Below are 22,908 nucleotides of genomic sequence, written 5' to 3' on the forward strand. Positions count from 1 at the left end.
GTTGTTAATGCAGCTGTGGTGTCAAAACATACAGGAGATGCAGCCTATCATTGATGGTAAAGGTAAAAAAAAAGAAGAGAGACACATCAACAAAAAGCCCAAATAACGTTCATCAAGCTGCAAGTCGGTCGGAAATTATAAGCAGAGGCCAGTTTCTGCTTTCCCACCTCAGTTTACAGCTGCACTCAGATCAGTTATCTGCTTTCATCTGCAAAAAAAAAAAAAAAAAACTAAACTAAACTCTGTCCTTTAATATCAAGCTTCACAGACAAGATCCCTCTGATAACTCACTGCCGCTCTGTGCAGCTGCAAGCAAATCCACCTCGACTGCAGGTACCTGAGGAGGACGAAGGGGAGGAAGAGGAGGATGGGACAAATTTCTGCCTCTGCATTTGTAAACTTTTTAAAAAAAAAGCTGTGGGGAGCCTGAGGACGGAGACGGACCAACAAACTGCAGAGCGGAGGGACAAACAGGGCAACATGAAGCAGAGAGCTGTGAAACAAAACACACAAGGTCTACTCAGCGTCATTTCTGTGGGTCAAGAATTCACCCTTCAGTCTGGACTCAACATATTGATTGATTTGATCATAATTTTTAATGACGCATTCATTATTTATCGAGCAAAACATTGGCTGGATGCAGCAGCTCCACAGATGTGAGAGCTGGACGTTCGTCTCCGACTGTGGGAACAAAACTAAACAAACAATATGACTGATGAAGAGACATTAGACTCATTAGAGTAATTATCAAAAATCAAGAAATCAATCAATAGTGATGATAACCAGAGAATGCTAGTCATCTTTTCTGCAGAGCTGCTGACTAATAAACCCCTCAGAAAATAGTAATAATAATGTTTAACACCAAGGAAGTGTCCCACAAAACCTTGTGACAGGACATCAGACAGACTCATCTACGTCTACAGTGACAAATGTGTCTTTTTTTAAAGCAGCTGTGACGACAAGTTTTCTGACTCAGGGCGGAAAAAAACTTTATTTCGGAGGCTGATTCAGACACTTCAGAGCAGGAAACACGAAAGATGGTGGCTTGATTTACCAGCACAGAGCTGCACATGGGACCGAACATGCATGAGAGGCTTTCATTGGCTCCAAGTGGACGGACGAGACAAAGCGTTTATTCACCACTTTGCCCACACCGTGACAGAAAGCACACTCTTAACCCGGATGCTCATAAAAAACAATTTCATCTCCCCACTCCCTCCCAGTCCCAAACTCATAAAAATAAAATATAAAAATCCAGCAGCAGCAGGTCTTAGAGACTCTTTGTGCCACGGATAATAAAGCCGGCTTTTATAGAAATGATCTTATCAGACACAGACTGAGCATCAGATACAATTCCACCTAACACCAACACTCATCAGCATGAACAATTACAGGCTGCCAGTTATAGTAAAACAGAGAAAATCTGTCTTTTTTTTTTTTTTTGAGACTGCCATTTTACTGTTTTTTGGTTTGCTGAGCTTCGGCGGTATAAACCACGGGGAACAGCTCGGCTTTCACAGCTGCAGCCACTGTTTTCCCCCGGACGCACATTAACATCCACAGAAAAACTGCTCCATTAAGAAGCAGGTTCAACAACACCGCCACAGAGGAGATGTTAGTCAGCCAGGATTCTCAGAAGACACAAAACAAAGACACAAACAACCTCTCGTCTTCACCTGAGGTGATGCTTGTCCCAAAAAAAAAACACAGAAGAATTAAATCAACTTGTATCAGAGGTCTGGGAGTTCAACGCTCACAGAACATGAGCTGCTACATCTCTGCTTTGAGACCAGCAATAAACCAGCGTCACATCCAGTTTCCAACTTTCAGCTCTTATACATGAAACACATAAAGACATAAAATTCACTATAGCCAAAAAAACCTGTGCTTTAATTCAACTTCAGCTCTGTGTGTAAACGGTGCCCTCGTGGAGCATCATCTATCAAACTAACAGCTACTTTAAAGAAAAAAGAAAAAAGTCACAACAAGGAAAAGGAAACTGTAACTGTCTCTGGGAGTCTTCTAAATGTCATTTTATAATAATCGCTGTAAGTACAACAAACAGACAAGCTCCAGTGAGCTGAGCTGAGATGAACGATGAAGAGAAAAAAATGGAGCTAAAGACAGAAAATCTTTTTTTTGTTTGTTGTGGTGAAATAACTGACTATAATCATTTAACATGTGGTGATATTATTTGTTATATACACACTGTGGTTTGTGCCCAGTCTTGATGAGATCAACACGCATTGGAAATAGTTACGCATTTAGCTACACACGTTTAAAGTGGCGTCAGATCAAAAATAAAATCAAAAAAATCATTTTTTTCTTGCCTTTAAAGCAACGACAAATCCCAGCGGTGTGTTTTTTGTCGCCCCCTCCCACCCACCTCCCTCCGTCCCCTCCGTGTTGATCTTGGCTTGGGTTCCTCATGGCTACTCAGGACTCCATCTTGGCACGACCCTGCCACAGAAAGCTGCTTTTACCAGCACTCGCTGCTGGGCCTTGTATGGCAGCATTGTCTGTATGCTAAACACGGCCTCCGACCACAGCGCTCTCCCCTGGAAAACTATCAGCCCCTTTGACCGAGCTGACAAAAACAACACAAGTCTGATTCCCGGCAAATCTGGGATCACACAGCAGCAGAGTTTACTCTCCGCTGTTTGACCACGATGAGCCTGATAGGGGCCGGAGCTGCACGCTGTAGGTCGGTGGGGCAGAAGCTCAGACTATCCTACTCCTGCTGCACCACCACCTCCTCCCCTCCTGCTCCACCAGAAACAACTGATCCACTTCACCACCGTCCACACAGCAGACGTTGGAAACAGAGACAGAAAATTAAATGCTGCTTTAAAGGAGCTGCAGGAGAGAACAAGCTCCTCATACACAGTTACACACCAACCAAACAGGCCTGGATAACTCTGCCCAATCAACAACAATGGCGTCCTGCTGAATTTATGGTGCGTTCCAGTTGTACTCGGAAGTCGGGATACATACATAGTATTGCTGTCATAGTGTAATTTACATTTTTTATGTGTATGCGAACTACAAAGCAGACCGTGCTAACAACGGCTAACCGTTAGCCTGGTAGTTTCAGCCTGTGTTTTTGGCCGTTGGCTGATTTTTTCCGACTAAAACGTTGATAACTCGGGTGTGACGTCATTCACAGCTCCGACTTCCGAGGTAAATGGAACGCAGCATAAATCCTGTTGTTTAGTTTTGAAACTGTTTCCAGGCTGAACTGCTCTGCTCTGAGAACTTGTGATTGTGGTGTTCTGTTTTTATTTGAAAACCTAAAACTTAAATTCTTACAACGTTTCCTTGAAGCTCACACCTATGTGAAGAGAGGGGAGATCAATCAAGATTCAGTCATGGACAACGAGGACACATCCGTCCAACCCGAGGTTCCTCCAAATAAAGACGAACCAGAACTTGGAGAGGAGTGTGAGGCGAGACCAACATCAAATTCTTCATGTGAGGGCGACGCAGGAGAAGAAGCTGTCCCAGAGCAAACAGAGGAGTGTGAGGTGGGGAGGAATTTGCTGGATTCAATTATTTTAATTGTGAGTTAACTTAACTGACCCTTTTTTTAAGGGTTTTTTTCTGTGATCTGTAAACAAGCAAAGCCGATGATGATAATGAGGGGTATTCTCTTTAACGGCAATATAGTGGTAGCTCTGTTTAAAACGGTAAAAAGAGGCAAAAACGCAGCACTGTCGACATTACCTGTTGTACACTGGCCTCAGGCTTGGCTCCACGTAGCACTACAGAAACCTTAGGGTCAAAGAGCAGCAGCACGTCGCTGTGGGTGCTTTTTTGGTGTGGACAGTGCATAACTTCACTATTGTAAAAACTCAGTTTATGCTACTGTGATTTAAGTAGTTAAATAATAATACTGTATATAATTCACATCAGTTAATATCATCATAATTTATAGTGGCAAACAGGAAAGAGCAATTTATGTGTATCAAATATTTGCTTGACTGTCTGTTTGTTTGTGCTCCATAAGTGGTCGTGAGATAAATAAAAAGTGAAAGGATAAAAAATAAAATAAAATAAATAACTGCGTTGGTCATAATGAACCTAGAACTAGTTATTGCTTGTGTCTATTGATTAAAAGGTTGAAATATTTCCATTCTGGGTCACATTAGAAATCATCAAACAAAGTCAAAAGAAAAATGTTTAGGGTGTTTTACCTGTTGGTTTAACATGTTTCATTGTGCCCCAAAATGTCTCTTTGTGCTCCCAAATATTTGACTTTAGGAGCACATGTGCCTCTTGGGAGAAATGTTAGTATAGGTAGAGCTCTGTAAAAGTAAGGTTCAGCTCTTTATGTTATCAATCAAAGGCTATATCAATTAGGACAACCAACTAGTGATTAATGAATGAATCGATCATTTGCATCCCTATAGTGCGAGGTGAAACCATCACCAAGTTGTTCATGTGAGGCGGGCGCAGGAGGAGAAGCTGTCCCAGAGCGGACAGAGGACTGTGAGGTGGACGGACGTTCAGGATCTGAGGAGACACGACAAGAAGCGTCTCCAGAGGTTCTGCCCCGGCACTTCATCAGACGGACAAGACTTCACGTCACCCGTGGCCAGTCCCATGGCCAGAGACTGGAGGTGCTGGTCAGAAATGCGGTGGAGGCGTTGATGGACGGTTTCGAACAAGACGCCGCCACTGAAAGTGCTGCAGGTGGGGTTAAGATACCTGGGTGTAATTATCACTCCTACAGCACAGCTATTTGAAGCTCACTATGAGAAACTGAGATGAAAGATGATTGGGCAAGATAGGAGATTTTACCATTGACTCATGATGGGAAGAGTAGAAGCTGTAAGAATGAATATACTAGGCTACTACCAAGATTGTTGTTTTTGTTCCAGTCGTTGCCCATTGCGATTTCTGGAGCTAACAAAATCATATCGAAATTCTTATGGCAAAATTTTAAAAAAAAAGCTAGAATCAAATATATGACACAAATGAGAAGGGAGGGTTGAATTTACCCAACTTAAAGCAACACTATGTAGTTTCTTCTTGACGCATTCAAGTGGTAGAAAAACGGTAAATAGGATGCATCATGCCGTCGCTGCAGCCTGAGCAGGGTCGTGTCGGCTGCAACACTGTCACTGACTTTTCCTGGGTGGGTAGGAACGCAAGTGATCGAAAGTGATTGAACACGACACAAGCCTAGTCAGATCTGTTTTTGTTGTTTTTAAAAGTATTTTGGGGGCTTTATGCCTTTAATTGACAGGACAGTAGAGGCAGACTGGAAATGGGGAGGCATGGGGGGAATGACATGCAGCAAAGGGCACACCGGGGGACTCGAACCCGGGACTTCCCCTGTAACTCTGACTGGGGGAGTGAGATTCTGGTGGGGAGTTGAAAAATTCTGCAACACCGCTCCGGTATTAAGGCTATCCATGTTTGTAAACTACTACATAGTGTTGCTTTAACAAATTACTATTGGGCAGCAGAATTCAGAGCTATCCACCTAGCTAGTTTCGGTAGTCGCGGAAAATGCATGGATTATTTTTTTTTTTCTTCAATGAAAATCTGTAAAACGCATGGATCATCACACCAGATTTTAACATTGGATATCACACAAATTGACATCCGTGTTAAAAGGCAGCGTTAATTAATAGATCCATGCGTTTACCACAACTATGACAACGACTGAAACCATGGAAACGTAAACGTACAATTCCACCGGAAGTGCAAAACTGGCTTCCGGTTTTGACCATAGATGACGTTCGGAAAAAGGTGGATAGTTATATGGATGACTAAAGAGACAGATTTGGTGTAGGTGGGGATGGAGCTAAATTCATGTCAAAATACACCTTTAGAATCGCTTCCATTCTTAAACGAAGTGACTCGGAAAAAACGTAAGATGCATGGGTAACGAGTGGATCAGGGGCGATGAAAATATGGTCAGTCGTATGAAGCAGAAGTAGAAGTAGAAAGAATCAGAAACTTTTCAAATTTTGTACAGCATCTGATGCAGACAGCGAGGATCTGCTCCGGCTCTACACCACCCTGTTCGCCGCCGTGGTAACGGTTCAGGTCGCCCGGGGCCAGAGACCGGAGGAGTGTTTGCCCCAGACCAGAGCGGTGGTGGACGAGGTCGTGGAGGGTTTCAAACGAGACGGCCGTTACCCAGACAACGGGATCACGGAGGTGGCCTGCCGGTCCGTGCTGGGGGTGCTGAGGAGAACGCTCGGCGCTCGGGAAGCGCTGAAGACGGTGAAGCTGCTGCGGGAGGAGCCGGCGGTGGACCGGGCGCTCACACGGTATCTGCAGGCCGAGCTGAAGGAGCTGCAGACGCAGGCGGAGAACCAGTCCCCCCGCCGCTGGAGGACCGCGCTCAAGGTGGTGGTCTTCGTCACCAGCCTCCTCCTCCCCATCGCTCTGTGGACCCTCACCTCTTAAAGCAGCAGCTCCCAACCCGAAGAATAAAACGATACAAACTTTTATTTACAAAAATGAACGGCTGCAGGTTTTTGTTCCTATTGTCTTTGTTTATACGTCATTGGGATTTTTAAATTTTAATATGTACAGATATAATTTTGATAACCTCACAGCCTCCGAACAGACAAAGCTCTGTGGACCGCCTGAGATCTCTGACGTCCCCCTGAGGGGTTCCCCGACCCCAGGTTGGGAACCAATGCCTTAACTCAGTGTTTCCCAACCTTTTCTGGCTCGTGACCCCATTTTGACATCACAAATTTCTGGCGACCCTGTCAATCAAGATGCGCTCAGATGCTGCATTTTATTTGAACTCGATTTAAAAAATTGATTTAAAAAAAGTATAGAATACAGTTGTTCAGGATTGTGTGTGGTGTTTTTAATCATAATTTTAAAAAGAATAATAATTAGTTTAAAAAATATTTTTATCAGTATTTTCTTTTCTTTTTTTTTTATCAATTACTAGACATTTCAGGTGACCCCACATGGGGTCCCGACCCCAAGAAAAACACTACCTTAAAGCCTCCTTCGGCCTTGTGAATATACTGTATGTGAACTTCATTGCACTTTGTCACTTATGTGCTTATTTATACTTGAATTAATTTACATCCTGTGACTTTTCACACCTCTGTTAATCTTAAGAAACACACACACACTTTAAATTATAACTGTTCTGTTTTCTGTACATAACTCAGAATATCAGTATCAGCACCAAAGAACTCCTGTAGCTCAGGCCCAAGTTGCATCTATGCAACAATTAATTGGGTTAATACTGATCAACCTGCAGACATGTTTTCAATCAATTAGTTATAAAAATGTAAAATGTTTGAACATAAGTGCCAGTGTTTTTGCAGGAACTTGTATCTTTAATGTGAGGATTTGGAGTTTTTCTTCATCTGGTGTTTTTATGAATTAAATCCTGTTGTTTAGTTTTCAAACCGTTTCCAGACTGAACGCTCGGCTCCGCTCTGGGAACGTTGTGATTGTGGCGTTTCATCAGAAAAGTAATTACTAAAAAAAAAAATTGGCTTCAATGCTAACAGCTGGGCCTCCTCCTTCACGTTACCCAGCATGCATCTGGTGGTGGGCCGCTGATGATTCTTTTCCCCCCCCACAGTGATGGTTGGACGGCTACAACTGAACTGCTACACGAGAGCAAACGGCCTCCCGCTTCTTCCACCACAACCAAGACAAGTCATTTGGTCCAGAGAGCACTCAGCAGAAACACTAGAAGCTCCGCAGCCTCTCAGCCTCCATTTTCCTCCTCCAGCTCCTGCTAATGTGCAAATACTCCCAGCTTTTTTTCTCCCTCCCTCTCTCCCTGTCTTTCTCTCTCTCTCTTCTTGACCACGTCTGACTTCTGAGGATGCACAACAACGCCACAGGCCTCCTGCTGCCGACTGCCTCCCCGCTTTACGACCTGGGAGCCCTGGCACCGAGCTGAGACGGCATGACTCCCAGCATCAAATTTAGAAATCACACACACACAAAAAAGAAAAAAAAAAGAAAAAAAAAGGGGGACAAAACACACAGGACTCATCCCGGCCTGTCTGCTGCTGCTGCTGCTGCTGCTGCTGCTGCTGCTGCTGCTGCTGCTGGGCACACCCTGACGGACACGTTTTAGCTGCACAGACATGCTAGCTCATCACAAAGCTGGAACCAGATCAGCTCACCAACAAGCACAGAAGAAGGAAAGCAGAAGTATAACGTTACTACATGAGCTCAAATTTGACTTAACCAGGGAAATAAGTGTTTTTAATATTATTATAATTAATTGATTGTTGATATTATCTTGGCAGGATCTGCAGAAAGGGCACAAATCCTGTACAAACTGGCCAATAGTGTCATCATCATCATCATTGATTTGGCCTAAATGAGGTGTCATCATCAGACGACGGAGGACAATTTTTTCCTCCAGCGAGTTGAGGACGTCGGAGCAGAATGAAAAGTCCAGCAAACCAGAAGTGACACTTTAATGGAGTCAGAGAAAATGATGTGTGAGGAGGATTCCTACTGACATTTAAACACTTTTCTAATTCGCCATCACACCGTCTGTGGTGTCGTCGCTCTGTTTAGATTAGGGGTGAGTCGACAGACACAGGGCAGATCTCAGAGATAGATAGATAGATAGATAGATAGATAGAAGGATGGATGGATGGATGTGGTCAGAGAGGCGTGTTGTTGGTCTTATCAGGTCATCGGTTTCCTCCCTCCTCTCTGATGTTTCCAGGAGTTCACCAACACGGCCTCAGCTGTGAAAACACACCAGCACAGCACACACAAACTTTTTCCCCTCCTCTTCATACTTTGACCCCTGAGCTGCTGTTGGTAACTCACAGCCAAACACCACCCAGCCAGGTCCAACCGCTGCTTCCAAACACCACCACCTCGCCACCTGCTGAGACGTCCAGTGGCGTCCAGCTCTGGGACGCTGCTGCCAACTCGTCCCCCTCCTCTTCCTCATTACACACACACAAACACACACACAGAACACCACGACACTCTGGCAAATTACTAAACCTAAAAATACCTGTGGGGTTTGTGAAAGCACTGTGGGTAAAAACCAAAACCGATACCCTGAGTCAGTAATGAGTCAACTGGTTTACAGAAAATACCACTTTGATGGTAGAAATGATGATGAAATCACAGCATTTGTAGCTCGCCTCTGGTTTTTATGCGTTTTATGCGTTTTAAAACACACAAATGCATGACATTTTCTCAGCCTGCAGGGGAAATGAAGTGAGGACTATGCACTGTTTTATGACACCTCGTCATTGAGGCAATTTGATAAGGAAAAAAAAACAAAACATATCCAAGAGTAAATAGAGTAAATGCTCGATTGCTCCCCCCTCGTGAACCAGACTGCCATCCAAAGCTGGCCTGCTGTCCATGTGTATGACCAGCCTGACACCAGAAGCTGCCTCCATCAGCTCATGCTATCCAACTGATTCCATTTCTATGTTTTTTTTTATATTTCATGCTGTAAACTGTTTTCTTGTCTGTACACAACATCTATTGCACATCTGCCCTGTCCTCTGTTGCTCACCCTGAGCCGCTTTCTCACATTTTATCCTTCTTGAGGGTTTTCCTCAGTCGATGTGAGGGTCTAAAGACAGAGGATGTTGTAATGATGCTATGTGAAGCCCTGTGAGACAAACTGTTTATAAAAATGGCCTATACAAATAAAATTGGCCTGAGTATTTATAGCCAAAGATGGTGACACTATGGAGATGGTTATGCCTTGCTGAGGCCTCATCATGTCTGTGCCACCTCCACCTTTATTCATAGGCTACTCATTTGCACTTCTATTCAGCATCTGCACACACATCTGAACCAGCTGTGTCCTTGTGGTAGCTACTACCACTGGTACCATGGTATCAAGACCACCATCAGCATCAGCAGCAGCAGCGGTAGCGGTAGCAGTAGCAGCCCGGTGCCCGCTTCAGGTGTGCACAGCTCGGCCACCTCCTCCTCCTCACATGCTACCTGGCGGCCCCGGCATTAGCAGATATATTCTCCGCACAAAGCAAAGCAACCGTGGGCGTCACACACACATATACACACACACATCACATCCCGCTGCTTTATCCTGCATGTTAATAATCAGCGTTATGTTCATCATCATCGTAGCCTCGTACCTGAATCTCCCTCCGCAGTGCTGGCATTGGTCCCCGACCCAGCCGGGGAAGCACACACAGTTGCCCGTGGCCGTGTTGCACTGCCCGTTCATGCACGGTTTGTCGCACTCCTTCGCCTCGGTGAGGCCGGGCAGCCCGGAGAGCAGCCCGGCCGCCGACAGCAGCAGCGCGGTCGTCAGCATCATCAGCAGGCCCCCCCGGCCCCGACCAGAGGCTCCAGAGCCAGCGGAGCCGACGGAGCCAGAGACCGAGCAGGCCCGCCGCGTCGCCCCGGACATCCTCTCACAAAAGATGGCTGCTTTCAGACAGACGCTCCGCCGCTGCCTCGGAGATCAGAGAGCCGACTATATGGTTCCGTTAATCGGCCTAAAAAAAAAAAAGAAGGGGGTTCCGGTTGTGAATTCCAAGGTTTTAGTGTCTTCTTGGGTTGTTGAGGCTGGTCTGGTCTTCGCTGGTTGCCTGGTTTACATCTTTCCAGTGGTTCTGTTTCCCAGCGCCGCACCGACCGAGCCGCATATTGACATCCAGAAGTGACGTGATGATGGGAACGGAAATGCGCAACCGGGGGGGAAGGAGGAGGAGAGAGGCGCAGGGCTTTAAACTTTTATTTTGAAAACACAGAGGGCAAGCCCCGCCCCTTTATTATTAAAGACAAGAGGTCACACACCTTCACTTTATATTTTCTCATACATACATAAATGACAGTCGACTAACTAGCTACACAATAGTTGTTTTAGTAAGGATTAAAAACCACATCTCCCATGGTGCTTTGGGCAGGAAACAAACCTATGTATTGTAACTCATGGGAGCAGTAGTTTTTGAATGTTAAAAAAAGGTAGTCCTAATAAACTAAATTAATTTAATAAATATATTAATAACAGATTGGTTTAAGTAGCCTATTGTTGATCTTAATTATAGTAGCTGACTAAATAATAGGCTAGTAACTAAAACTGAAGAGACACACACACTGCAAAAACCCCAAACCTTTCTACTCAATACAAACCTCTTAAAATAAGACTCATCACCTAAAAATGATCTTGTTTTTAGATAATTTTCGCTTGTTTTTAGAGAATTTTCACTTTTTTCAAACTAATTTTCACTTGAAATAAGTAGAAAAATCTTTATGTTTGTAATAAGGAAGAAAAACTTGCTCCATTATCAGATTTTTCTACTTATTTCAAGTGAAAATATGCTTGACAGAAGTAAAAAGTGTCTAAAAAACAAGCTACTTTTAATGCGATGAGTCTTATTTTAAGTATAATGAGAAGAAAGAAAGAAAGAAAGAAAGAAAGAAAGAAAGAAAGAAAGAAAGAAAGAAAGAAAGAGGAAAGGTGCAGTAATTTCCTTGTAATCCAGACAGGTTATGTGAGTTAATGTATTGTTGTTGTTAGTAATTGTTTCCTCTGCGTAGGCGTGAACACCCAGTGTTTGACTGATATGTCCTGTGGTGACTTGAGGTTGAGCAGAGGTTTAATAAACCAGAGTAATTGAAAACACATGTACAGGGTTGTTATTAACTATAATGTCATGTATTTGTATTGAATGTCATGCAGCCGAAGGAAGTAAATCCTGTATTTCTTCATTAGTGTGACACATATGGTTTAAAATACCACCAGGTGGTTTTTACAGTGGTTCAATTAGTGTTATGAAATATTACTGCACTGTTCCTAAGGTGCTGTTATGTTATATGTTAAGGGAATAGTGTGTTTATTTGATCATTTATTTGTCTACATTTCCCCATTGGAATAGATATCTATGATTATTTATAATTATGATTATGAGTTCAATTTAATTATTTCCAGGTTTATAACTGTATTTCCATGTAAAAGCTTTAATTATATTAACATTATGTATGTTATGTTTTTTTCTTTACTCGGCATCTGGGTCAGACATTTGCAAAACTACACAATTCTTTCTGTTGTGTGTTTGTGAAACTGCTGTTTCTGTGTATCACGTGTGTTGTGTGCAAAATAAACACTGTTGTATATATATATATACATACATACATACTATGTCCTGTGAACTGTAAATATCTCATACGCACATCCAAAGTTAATTATTCACAGGAATGTTGTTTAATTGGAGCAACATTCCTGCTTTTCTGAAAGTCTTTGTTGGTTGTTTCCCTAATGATGATCAGCTGATAGACACCAGAGTGACTCACACACACAGTGACTACACACCAAGGACACACAACTGTACAAACGGTATAGAACAGTTTATTAAATTTAGACTTGTAAGAAGTCATCATATTCCAACGCGCTCCATCGCATGAAGCGCATTCATAATAACACCAACCCAAAAAGGATTGATCACGGCATTAAAACATAAATAAAGCAAATAAACATATTTACAATTCACCATGGGTTTTGTGCACAAGAACACACAACTACATGTTCAGATAGAGGCCTCAGAGATTGAGAGGAGGGATCTGATTTTTCACTTGGAACTATCCTCGGGAAAAAGTACCCAGAATGCAACAGGGAGAAGGAGGATGAACACAATTTAAACAAAGCATTGAAAAAACCTACTGTTATAATAGTATTAATAATTACATTTGCTTGGTTTGAGTGAACAGAAGAAAATCTCTATAACCCCAGGTAATACACCAATGTCAGTAATGCTGTTGTCAGTTGAACTGTTTATGATAACGAGCTAGTTACTCCAGTAGGTGATTAAAGTTTTTGTAATTTTCCTGTTGCAAAAAAAAAAAAAAGTCTTTATATCACAATTTGATTTCTAGAAAAAAAAAGAAAAAAGTTTCCAAATCCTTTCAGCTTATTTCACAGGAGCGAAGAATTTGGAATTTCAGAATTCATTTGAAATATCAAACATTAATTTTACAAAAAAGGTGTCACATTATCAAGAGAGAACAAGAGTACTGTCCTTCATTAAGCTACAACTGAATTTGCAGCAGGAGGTTTCACACACCCTCCTCTGCTCCTGTAGAGTCTGTTTTAAACACAGAGAGAGAGATTTGATGATAATATTACAACAAGAAATGACTCAACACTCTCAGTGGGCTGGAGTGGACGACGGATGAACGAACATCAGTTTGACTTCCTGTATCGGACACGACGAGTCAAAAGACTTTACAGTAATCAAAAAACCCTGCAGAATAATCAAAAAACTTTCCTTATTTAAAATTAAAAAAAGGAAAAAAAGAGAGAGAAAGACAAGAGAAGATCCTTAGAAAAAGTACAATCATTGAAAGCACATTACAATTAGCAGTTTGAGTGTGTGTGTGTAGTTACAAACAGGTCCCGTACTGTCTCTCCCAGCACTTCTATTGTACATAAAACAAATGCTTCTGGAGGATCATACGACCGGCATCAGGTCCAGGTCCCACTAGACTATACGGTCTAGAGGGGCTAAAACAGTATCGCCTTCTTCACTAAATGCTATTTCTCCTGCATCATGGGAGAGCTGCAGACCTCAGTACTGACTGAGTGCTTCACCAGGAACACCAGCTGGACGGGGGTTTGGAGCACAGTAGCACAGTTGCAAACAAAAAAAAAAAAACGTGAGGTGAGTTATCAATTACAGAAAAAAGTACACTTAACTGACTTTCAAATGGCACTCTGGTCCTGCGGGTTTCTCCTCTGGTGTTCATAGTAGGGCTACCCCATCCCACCCTCCTCCTCCTCCTCCTCCTATTATTGGTACCCCAGATATGTGGAAACACTGAGAATAATTTCAAACAGCTTTTTTAAGAGGTGACCAACACCGTCTGTCTCTCTGGAGGTCACACTGTAACATTCAGCTATCCGTTAATGGCAGGGATCGTCTCCTCGCTTCCCCTCTCCCACAGTATATCACACTATCTTACAGCTGTGTCATGGAAAAAGCCATTTACAAGCAATGGCGCCTTACAATATGTACAGGATTGATCAATTTTTTTTTTATCTTCTTAATTAACAAAGAAAAAAAGGGGGGTTATAAACAAGGGGAGGGGGGGTTTCCCTTCGATTATGTACAGAGAGCAAAAAGGGGGAGGTGCTGGAAAATGATTGAGCACCTCCGAATTTGTCGTGTAAATTTACACACAGTCCGAGCACTGGCTTCAAGAGTACAAACTCACACTCACCCCTTCACTTTCCTGTCAGATACATGCAAAAAAAAAAAAAAAAAAAAAAAAAACTATAAACGACACGAGCCTGAGGCCCAGCATTCATCCAGAGGGAGCCGCCTGGCCCCTTTCTCAAGGCAAATCATATCTGGATTCATAAACTCTTCTCTACGCAATACATCACCTTCTCTCATTTAAAAATAAAAAAAACACATAGGAAAAAAAGATGGTCTTTTTTTTTTTTGGTCTCCCAAATCAGGCATATTGGGTGTCAGAACACCAGTTAGTGCTCATACCAGCGATCAGTATTTTCTCACTGGTAGATAGGATGAAGCATCAAGCATCAAAGGCCCCTTTGGAGTGTCCTCTTGGTTTTCATACCTGAGGTGTAGCGTGAGTGAGTGAACACTGGCTGAATGTTGAGAGCAAGCAGCGTGTTGTGACCGGGCTGGAGTCAAATCATATCTACGACGGCTCTTAGCGCTGACTGTCGATAAATTACCTCCCAGTAGTGTGTTAGAGCCAGCAGACTGCCAGCTGTTTAAGACAATCACAAGTAAATATTTCAGATTCAATTAGGTCTAATGTCGCGTGATAACAGCTTAGCCTCTGCTGAGCTGACCGGGCCGCGGCAAACACTGGCCATCTGGCACCGAGAGGCCATTTGAAATAAACGCTAAGAATTATCGGTAGTAGGTATCACTTGAGCCCAGCCTGGTCGTGAACATTTCAGAACGGCTGTCGCTTTTTAAAATATTCTTTACTCTTTGTTTTTTAAATATTCACACAGGTAAAGTGTGATTAAAATTGGGAGTTTTGGGCAGCATGATGGTGTGTGCGAATATGTAACGGCATGTTGTGTATTCTTCCAAGCAGGGTCGCTGTGCAGGACTTTGGGATAACTTCCCACACATTCGTCGCACTTGGCTTCTAAAGTGATTCTGTCTGAGGCAGTGTGTGATGGCAGGGGGAGGGAGGGGTTAGGTGGGTGGGTAGGTGGGGGGCTGAGGTGTTTCTCTTGGGCAGTAGACCAGCAGGGGAATGACAGGAGGGAGGGAGGAGGAGGATGTGGGACGGGGGTTTAGTATATTGCGTCACGGTGGATTCCCTCAGGTGGCGGACGACTGGCGCGAGGGCCGGCCCATGGACGAGGCGCTGTAGGTGCGGGAGCGCTGCCTCACGGCCAGGCGGCTCGGCAGCTCCAGCTCCAGCTCCTGGAAGAGCGGCATCCCCGTGATGTCGGCCGCCTCGGGACGCTCGCTGGGGCTCGGCGACAACATGCTGCGCACCATGCTCAGCTGCACACACACACACACAGAGAGGGAGAGAAAACACACAGCACAATGAAGCCTTTGACTGCAGTCATGCTATAGGTAATGATTTCATCCATTGGTTTGAGCCATTAGCTCCACTCAACACTCATGTAACCCAGCAGAACCAGTACTAATTGAAAACATAAACTTGGAAGGAGTTTACACTAGGGATGACACGATTACTTGTTTTCATAATTAATCGCGGTATTAAATGCCACAATTAATTAATCGTAAAGATTCTTAAATCGAAACACAGAGGCAGATGTGCACAAAAGTAAAGGTAAATGTAAGAAATACTGGTCCATTTACCTAACGTAACATACAATTGGTAGGAATTTAAATGTTAGTGTCTCTAAACTTAAACATCTGGTATAGGTGACAATTAATGATTTGAATATTTAAAACACTTCCCCTGGAGGATTAATAATTGGTTATATATATTAGATACTTAAAATATTTAGTGTAAAAATTTGTAATGTAATTACATTTTGCTGTATTTGATTTTGCACATTCATATGTTGTGAAATTAATTAATGCATAATAATCGTGATAATCGTAATACCGTGATTATTTCTCTGACAATAATTGTACAAAGAAAATCTATAAACGTGACATCCCTAGTTTACACACACACAGCCCAGAATACATACAGTAAACACTAGAGGTGTAACGCGATACATGTATTTGGATTGAACCGTTTCGGTATGGGGTGTTCGGTTATTTATTTGCGGCTGCATCGTCAGGCAGCCGTTGTGCCATTTGCCCACATTGCCCTATGACCAGTCTGTCACTGGCTTCAACTGTTTGTGTTGCACTTTACATGTGGAAAAAGTTGTGTGAGAAGTTTTTTTTTAAATCATATTTTATATATTTAGTTTATTTGAGAAAAATGTATTGAATTTATTAGGCAGCACTTTACAACAGTATTCTATTTTTTTTATTTAATATTCATATTTTGTATAATGGTAAAATAATTGCATTTGACTAAAACGCGTACATTTGGTTTAGAAAAATCCCTATAAACAACAAGAAATTTATGTTTTGCATTTTGTTCCCTTACTGTACCGAAAATGAACCTCGAAACCGAGGTACATATCGAACCGTGATTTTTGTGTATCGTTACACCCCTAGTAGTAAACACACATTATATCACAGACACACAACGTACAGGACATCCTGAAATAGAACGACGTACAGCGAGTGAAGAGGGACACTAGGATGACAAGGAGAGAGGGTATTTCCGGTGTTGGAGAATCACAGATTATGTGATGGGATTGTGTTAATCTCATTACAAAGTAAACAGGTAAACAAGTTAATGTAAACAACCCGACACCTGCAGAGGCAGAGTATCTGATGTGGTTATTAAAACACAAACTGCATCTAAATGACTGTTTGAACACAGAAATAATTTAATCTAACAGGATGAAGTGGAGTAAATTGATTAATCTAATGAATAATGTTAATGAATCTGTCTGAAAAAATGATGAATCTGGTTTTTATTTCCATTTGTAAAAAGATGATAGTTACAAATCTTTAACTTTACATTTTGATGATTTGGGAGCAAAATAATCTGAATGGGCCTAATTGGATTAGCTCAGAAGGATTAACTCACCAAGTGGATTATGATGGTGACTGGACATTTAAATCTGTGACAGACTACAATATGAGAGTGAACTCTCTCAGCTCTGAATCCGCTCCACTTTGTTCATTTTCACACAAGCCACAAATGAATACAGTTTTCTTTAGTCTGTGGTGAAGGTGTAGTTTGTGTTGACGGCCACTAGGTGGCAGCAGAGGGCCACTCACCTCCTGAACGTTGTTTTTGGAGAAAAGCTCTGGGAAGCGCAGCGCCCTCACCTCTGTCAGCGTCTGGGAAAAGGAAAAAAAAAAAAGAAAAGAAAGATGTAAACACCTGTGAGCGGGGCTGAGCTAACGGCTAATCAGGCCCTTTGTTGCCGAGACAAAGACTTCCTGCTCGATCACACCGGGGTGAAGGAGATTCTGGTTTAAAGTGACAATAATGATAATTCAAATGGCAATAACGATTGTGTGTGTTCCAGTTTCCCCAGCAGAGTTTTCACACACAATAAAAAATAATTAAGTGAATAAAATAAATAGACACAAAGTAAGGTATCTAATTAGAAACCATCTATTTACCTTAGATAACAGTGGTGATTCAAACTGAAGCCAAAGATTAGAGCTGATCATTTAACGAACTTCACATACTGTAGTGATGACCTGTCACCTCTGGATTTTAATAGCCTGGGATTTTTTAATTGTTCAGGTTGGGTATATTGACTTACTACATGAATTAACTCTAAAAAAAATACAAGTGTATAATCTTACTTGTGATTCATTAGTCTAATTCACTTCACCTCCTTTTACATCTCTCCCTTTGCACCTTTTATCTTTAATGATGCTTTGATTTGTTAATCCGACGCTTCACACACACCTATTTGTATCTGTAAGTGTGTATTGTAAAGAGGAAAACAGACAAATCCGGTCTGAAGTGACTATAACAAACCACATCCTTGACATTTCAAAAGCAAAGTGTAAAAAACCCTGTGGGGAATTAAATGAAAGAGAGAAAACTGAAGTAAAATTAAGAGATGATTATGTGCCCATGTGTTTGCTGACTCACCCTCACTCTCTCCATCTGGGTCCTGAAGGGACACAGCAGCTCAAACAGGATCAGACCCAGAGAGTAAATGTCCACTTTATGTGAGTACGAGTTTCCAGAGAGCTGCAGGGACAGAACGGAAAGGACAGAGTGAGACACAGAAAGAGTGTTTTAGAGGACGCAGATAAATAAAACTAAATTTAACCCTCCTGTTGTCCTCCTGGGTCAAGGAAGGAAGGACGAAGGGAAAGAAGGAAGGACGGAAGGAAGGCAGGAAGGACAAAGGGAATGATGGGAGGAAAGAAGGAAGGGAAAAAGGAAGGAAAGATAGAAGGAGAGAGGGAACAGATTGGGTCAATTGGGTCAAAAAGGAAGGAAGAAGCAAGGAAGGAATGAAGGCAGGAAGGACAAAGGGAAAGATGGGAGGAAAGAAGGAAGAGAAAAAGGAAGGAATGATAGAAGGAGAGAGGGAACAGATTGGGTCAATTGGGTCAAAAAGGAAGGAAGAAGTAAGGAAGGAAGGAAGGAAGGAAGGAAGGAAGGAGGGAAGGAAGGAAGGGAAAAAGGAAGGAAAGAAAGATTGAGGGAGAGAACAGTTTTGTTCAAGGAAGGAAGAAGAAGGAAGGAATAAGGAAGGGGAAAATGATTGTGGAAAGAAGGCAGGGAAAAAGGAAGGAAAGAAAGATGGAGGGAGGAAACCGATCAGGTCAATTGGATCAAAAGAGGAAGGAAGAAGTAAGGACGATGGGAAGGAAGGAAGAAAGGAAAGAAGGAAGGATGGAGAAAGGGAACAGATTGACCCAGAGGGAGAGCAGGAGGGTTCAAATCTGATCACAACCTCTTTTTATTATAGTTGTAGTTCATATTAAAACAACATTTCAAACACTTTCATCCCGTGGTTTCCTCACCTGCTCGGGGCTCATGTAGAGCTTGGTGCCGACCTGGCCCGTGTGCCGGGTCAGCAGCGGCGCCGGCGTCAGGGCGCTGGGCTCGTCGTCGTCCTCCTCCTGGTCCATGGCCGTGACGAGGCCGAAGTCTCCCACCTTCACCACGTCGTCCATGGTGAAGAAGATGTTGGAGGGCTGCGGACAGTCGGACAGACAGCGACAGGTTACGTAACGTACGCGTGTGTGTGTCGAACATCAGATACATGAAGGCAGCGAGCAGCAGTGATTACTAATGCATGTACCTGTTGACACCACGGGCTACTGCTCCACTTCACACACACACGCTCTAGTGATCAAACCGAAGTGCGTGTTCAACAGTGTTTAAAGTGTTTTAACAGCAGATGTAGATACATGTTAGTGGGTACATCTGCATTACACCACACACTTGTTTGAAGAGTTTTTTTTTGTTTTTCACATTCAGATTTTAACATCTCACTTCAATTAAAAATTGATTTGGGGGCAAAAATCAAGAACCTATATTATAAATTCAAGTGTGGAACAGTCAGTTGTGTCTAATGCAGCACCAATGAAATGGTTGGTGCATTTTTCCTGCTGTACTCGAAGCTGTAAAGTGCAGCTATGAAGTCAGTGCCTTTAACAACTACAGTGCTGTGCCAGATACTACAAACACTGCTATCAGGATTGTACTTGTCTTGCTTTACACTCACTGGCTCAGGATAAGATAGATTACAGTGGACAGTGTGTATGTGCATGTGTGTGTGTGTTCACCTTGAGGTCCCTGTGCATGAGCCCCTTGCTGTGCAGGAAGTCGACAGCCTCAGCGATCTGGAGGAAGATATCCAGACACTGGTTGTGCTCCCGCTGCTCGGCCAGGCAGCGCTGAGCCATCCAGTCCTTCAGGTTCTCCTTCCGACACAGCTGCATCTGGATGTACAGGTACACCTGGAGGAAGAAAAGATGGACTTCATGATTGATATTTGACATTAAAAATGTATTATAACATTGATATCACAAGCCATCCTCATTAAAACCAGGCATTCTTATTCTATTTTATCCTATTACACCCATCTATTTTACTTCATTTTATCTAGTTTTGTTTCCTTTCTTCCTCTTCTTCTCATTTTATCTATTTTACTTCATTTTATCTGGTGTTTTCCTCATTGCAAATGATTGAGTGTAATATAGCTAAAATCGAATGTTCTATAATTATTGTGTGAATAAGTATGTGTATGTGTATGTGACTGTATGTGTGTCTCCCAATATGTGTTCCTTGTTTTTAATCATGTGAAGCACTTTGAGCTGCCATGGGCATGAAAAGTGCTATACAAATAAAGCCTGATTGATTGATTGATTGTTATTGTCTTATTGTATTGTTACTGTATTGATATTTGATTATTTGTTTGGTTGTTCTTGTTCTTGTTGGTTGTACTGTTATTTGTTTTGTTCTAATTGTGCGACGCCCGAGCCCTGCTCTCCAGCAGCGCCGGCGGCTCCGTGGGGTTGTATGTGAATATGTTATTCTGGTCTGGTTTGAAATTATTATGAAAACAAAAACAACAAAAAATGTTATTGGCAGATGTTGCTCAGATGTTGCTCAGATGTTGCACATGCACAACAAATCTCCAGTCTATGAACTTCCCAGCACAACTGAAGAAGCTGATATTTGTAATAAAGGGCGAATAATTACCCCCCAAAATAAAGCCCAGCACTGTGATGTCTGTAGTTAGTAACAGTGTGAGTGAGTGACTGACCTTGGGTGAAGGCTGGACCCGCTGCGTCGGAGGAGTCGTGGGGAGAGCCAGGGTCAGCGACGTCGGTCGGGGAGGGGACGAAGACGACGGCGGGACGGATTCCTGCCGCTTGGTGTGCGAGGAAGACGAGCTGTTCCTCTCCGTCAGCGAGACGGGGCCGGCCGCGCTGGACGCCGAGTCCGAGTCCGCCTCGGCGTCCCGGTCGCAGCCCGAGTCCTCGAACACGATGTCGAAGGAGGAGGAGGTGCAGTCGCTGGGGCCGCGCGGGGGGCACAGCTCGAAGGAGTGGGGCGTGTCCGAGGCGTCGGGGTCGGCCTGGCTGTCCCGCTCCGACATGAGGCTGTCGTGTCCCAGCAGCGGGTGGAAGGACATGTCCCCGTCGTCCACGCCGAAGCCCACGGAGCCGCCGGCGCTGCTGGAGAGCAGGGCGCGGGAGTCGGTGGAGGCTTCCAGCCCGTCGCCCGAGGGCCCGCAGTCGGGTGAGACGGAGCTGGACACCGGGACTTTGACCGACAGCGCCTCCATGTGGTCGAGGAAGCTCATTGGCCAGTCGGTGGTGCTGTCAAGAGAAAAGACAGAGCTGTTACGTTGATCTTGTGCTCTGTATTTTTTAGTATGCTACTGTCATGATGTAGTGTCATGCACTTGGTTTTATCTTATACTGTTGATAATATGTTCTGTGCTTTTTGAATTGCCGCCTATGGACTGGTGTTGAAAATTAGCACATGTGCTAAACACACCCAAGCAAAGCATCTGTTCTGTCCACTGGAACAGTCTCAGTGTATTTGTGATGTCCATATCAAATTAACATAACATAACCAGGGTTCCCACTCTTTTCTTTAAATCATTTTCCAGGACTTTTCCCAGCGGCTACAGTCTGACAGACATGTTATTATACATCCTCCGTCCCGTTCATGCTTTGGAGAAGTGTTCTTTTCGACAGTTGTGCCTTATTTTGTACATTTTTGTTTCTATGTTTCTTCCTCTCCCAGCCCCAAAAGTCTGATTTAAAGATGTGCAGTCCGTGGCTCTAAGTTATGCAATAATCTCTTACAGTACATGCTTAGAAATTCCTATGAATTTATCATAGAACAACACAAACAAGGGGTCCAATACTGGAAACACTCATCAACTCAAAGTCTCTAGTTTTCTCACTAGGCACTTTTTTTTAGAAAATAAATCCTTAGTGAGGTCTGAAAGCGGCAAATAGAGATCCAGGACAGCTGAAGCTTTTCCAGGACATTTGACTTTTTTTCTAATTTTCCATGTGTTTTCCATGACTGGAAAATTGGTCAACCATTTTCCAGGTTTTCCAGGACAAGTGGGAACCCTGGTTGCTGAGTGTAAAGAACTAAACACATCAGACTATGACTGATCTGCTGCAAATAAGCTTAATGTTAATACGCATTTTTATTTTCATGACATTTTAACATCTGTCTCAATCAGTGAGGGAAGCGAGCCGAGTGATGTCAAATCTGCGGAGGATACTAAATGTCAGAAATGTGATTATTCCTCCCCAGCAGAGACTAGAGTTTCTCTGGGCGGATGCCAGTGGAAGAAAACAGACCGCTCGCAGACTTAAGTGCCATGTACGACCCGCTGGGCAGCGCAGGATAACAGGTTTAAGAGCTGAGGCCTCTCACCTGGCGTCTTTCAACCACCTCTTGTCCATCTCCTCCTGCCAGCCCTCGGGGGGGCTTTCCTGCCAGGCGTTGAAGTAGCGGATAATCCCAGGGTGCTCCAGCTTGGCCAGGGCCTTCACCTCACGCATCACCTTCTCACGAGCCAGCTCCCTGAATAATGGAAGGAAAAAAAAAACCCACACACATATTTTGTCTGTTATTTTTCTGGCAGTACTTTGTCTGATTTGTCAGGAATTAAAGGTGTAAACACAGTAAATTCCTAATAAGTCTTTACTCTTATTATATTTGTTGTGTTTTTTATTCCAAGTCGCTTGATTCATTGTTGAATGAAAGCATGAACAAATGTTCTTCTGAGACAAAAATATTGGGATTTGTTCCATTACACTGGCAGAGCGTAATGACATAAAATGAAGCAGGCTTTGATACACCGAGGGGCTTAACAGGCGCCGCAACAAAAACACTGGGCATGAAAATAATTAACGGACTAGTTTGTTATGCATTACGTGA

At 43.2% G+C, this 22,908-nt stretch overlaps 2 protein-coding genes across 5 annotated transcripts in view; both read right to left on the bottom strand.

The window, feature by feature from the left end:
• atrn (attractin) overlaps positions 1-10,614 on the bottom strand; it is a 161,567-nt gene extending 150,953 nt beyond the window's left edge. The window contains exons 1-2 of one of the 3 annotated variants that reach the window (XM_083998990.1): positions 8,797-8,908; positions 8,478-8,711 (exon numbers count right to left, since the gene is read on the bottom strand). In XM_083998990.1, the coding sequence (XP_083855116.1) occupies positions 8,478-8,479 (2 nt within the window). In that variant the 5' untranslated portion in view covers positions 8,480-8,711; positions 8,797-8,908. Of the gene's footprint in view, positions 1-8,477; positions 8,725-8,796; positions 8,909-10,097 lie in introns of those variants that run through there. The other 2 variants (XM_083998989.1, XM_083998991.1) reach the window with 2 other exon arrangements.
• Positions 10,615-12,324: 1,710 nt separating this feature from the next.
• The window catches only part of eif2ak3 (eukaryotic translation initiation factor 2-alpha kinase 3), a 36,484-nt gene continuing 25,900 nt past the window's right edge, over positions 12,325-22,908 (bottom strand). For both annotated transcript variants that reach the window (XM_083998993.1, XM_083998992.1), the window contains exons 12-18: positions 22,402-22,551; positions 20,759-21,317; positions 19,776-19,949; positions 19,008-19,181; positions 18,121-18,222; positions 17,286-17,348; positions 12,325-15,464 (exon numbers count right to left, since the gene is read on the bottom strand). In XM_083998993.1, the coding sequence (XP_083855119.1) occupies positions 15,276-15,464; positions 17,286-17,348; positions 18,121-18,222; positions 19,008-19,181; positions 19,776-19,949; positions 20,759-21,317; positions 22,402-22,551 (1,411 nt within the window). In that variant the 3' untranslated portion in view covers positions 12,325-15,275. The remainder of the gene's footprint in view (positions 15,465-17,285; positions 17,349-18,120; positions 18,223-19,007; positions 19,182-19,775; positions 19,950-20,758; positions 21,318-22,401; positions 22,552-22,908) is intronic.

This window comes from Trachurus trachurus (assembly GCF_905171665.1).
Source record: "Trachurus trachurus genome assembly, chromosome: 22".
NCBI lineage: Eukaryota > Metazoa > Chordata > Actinopteri > Carangiformes > Carangidae > Trachurus > Trachurus trachurus.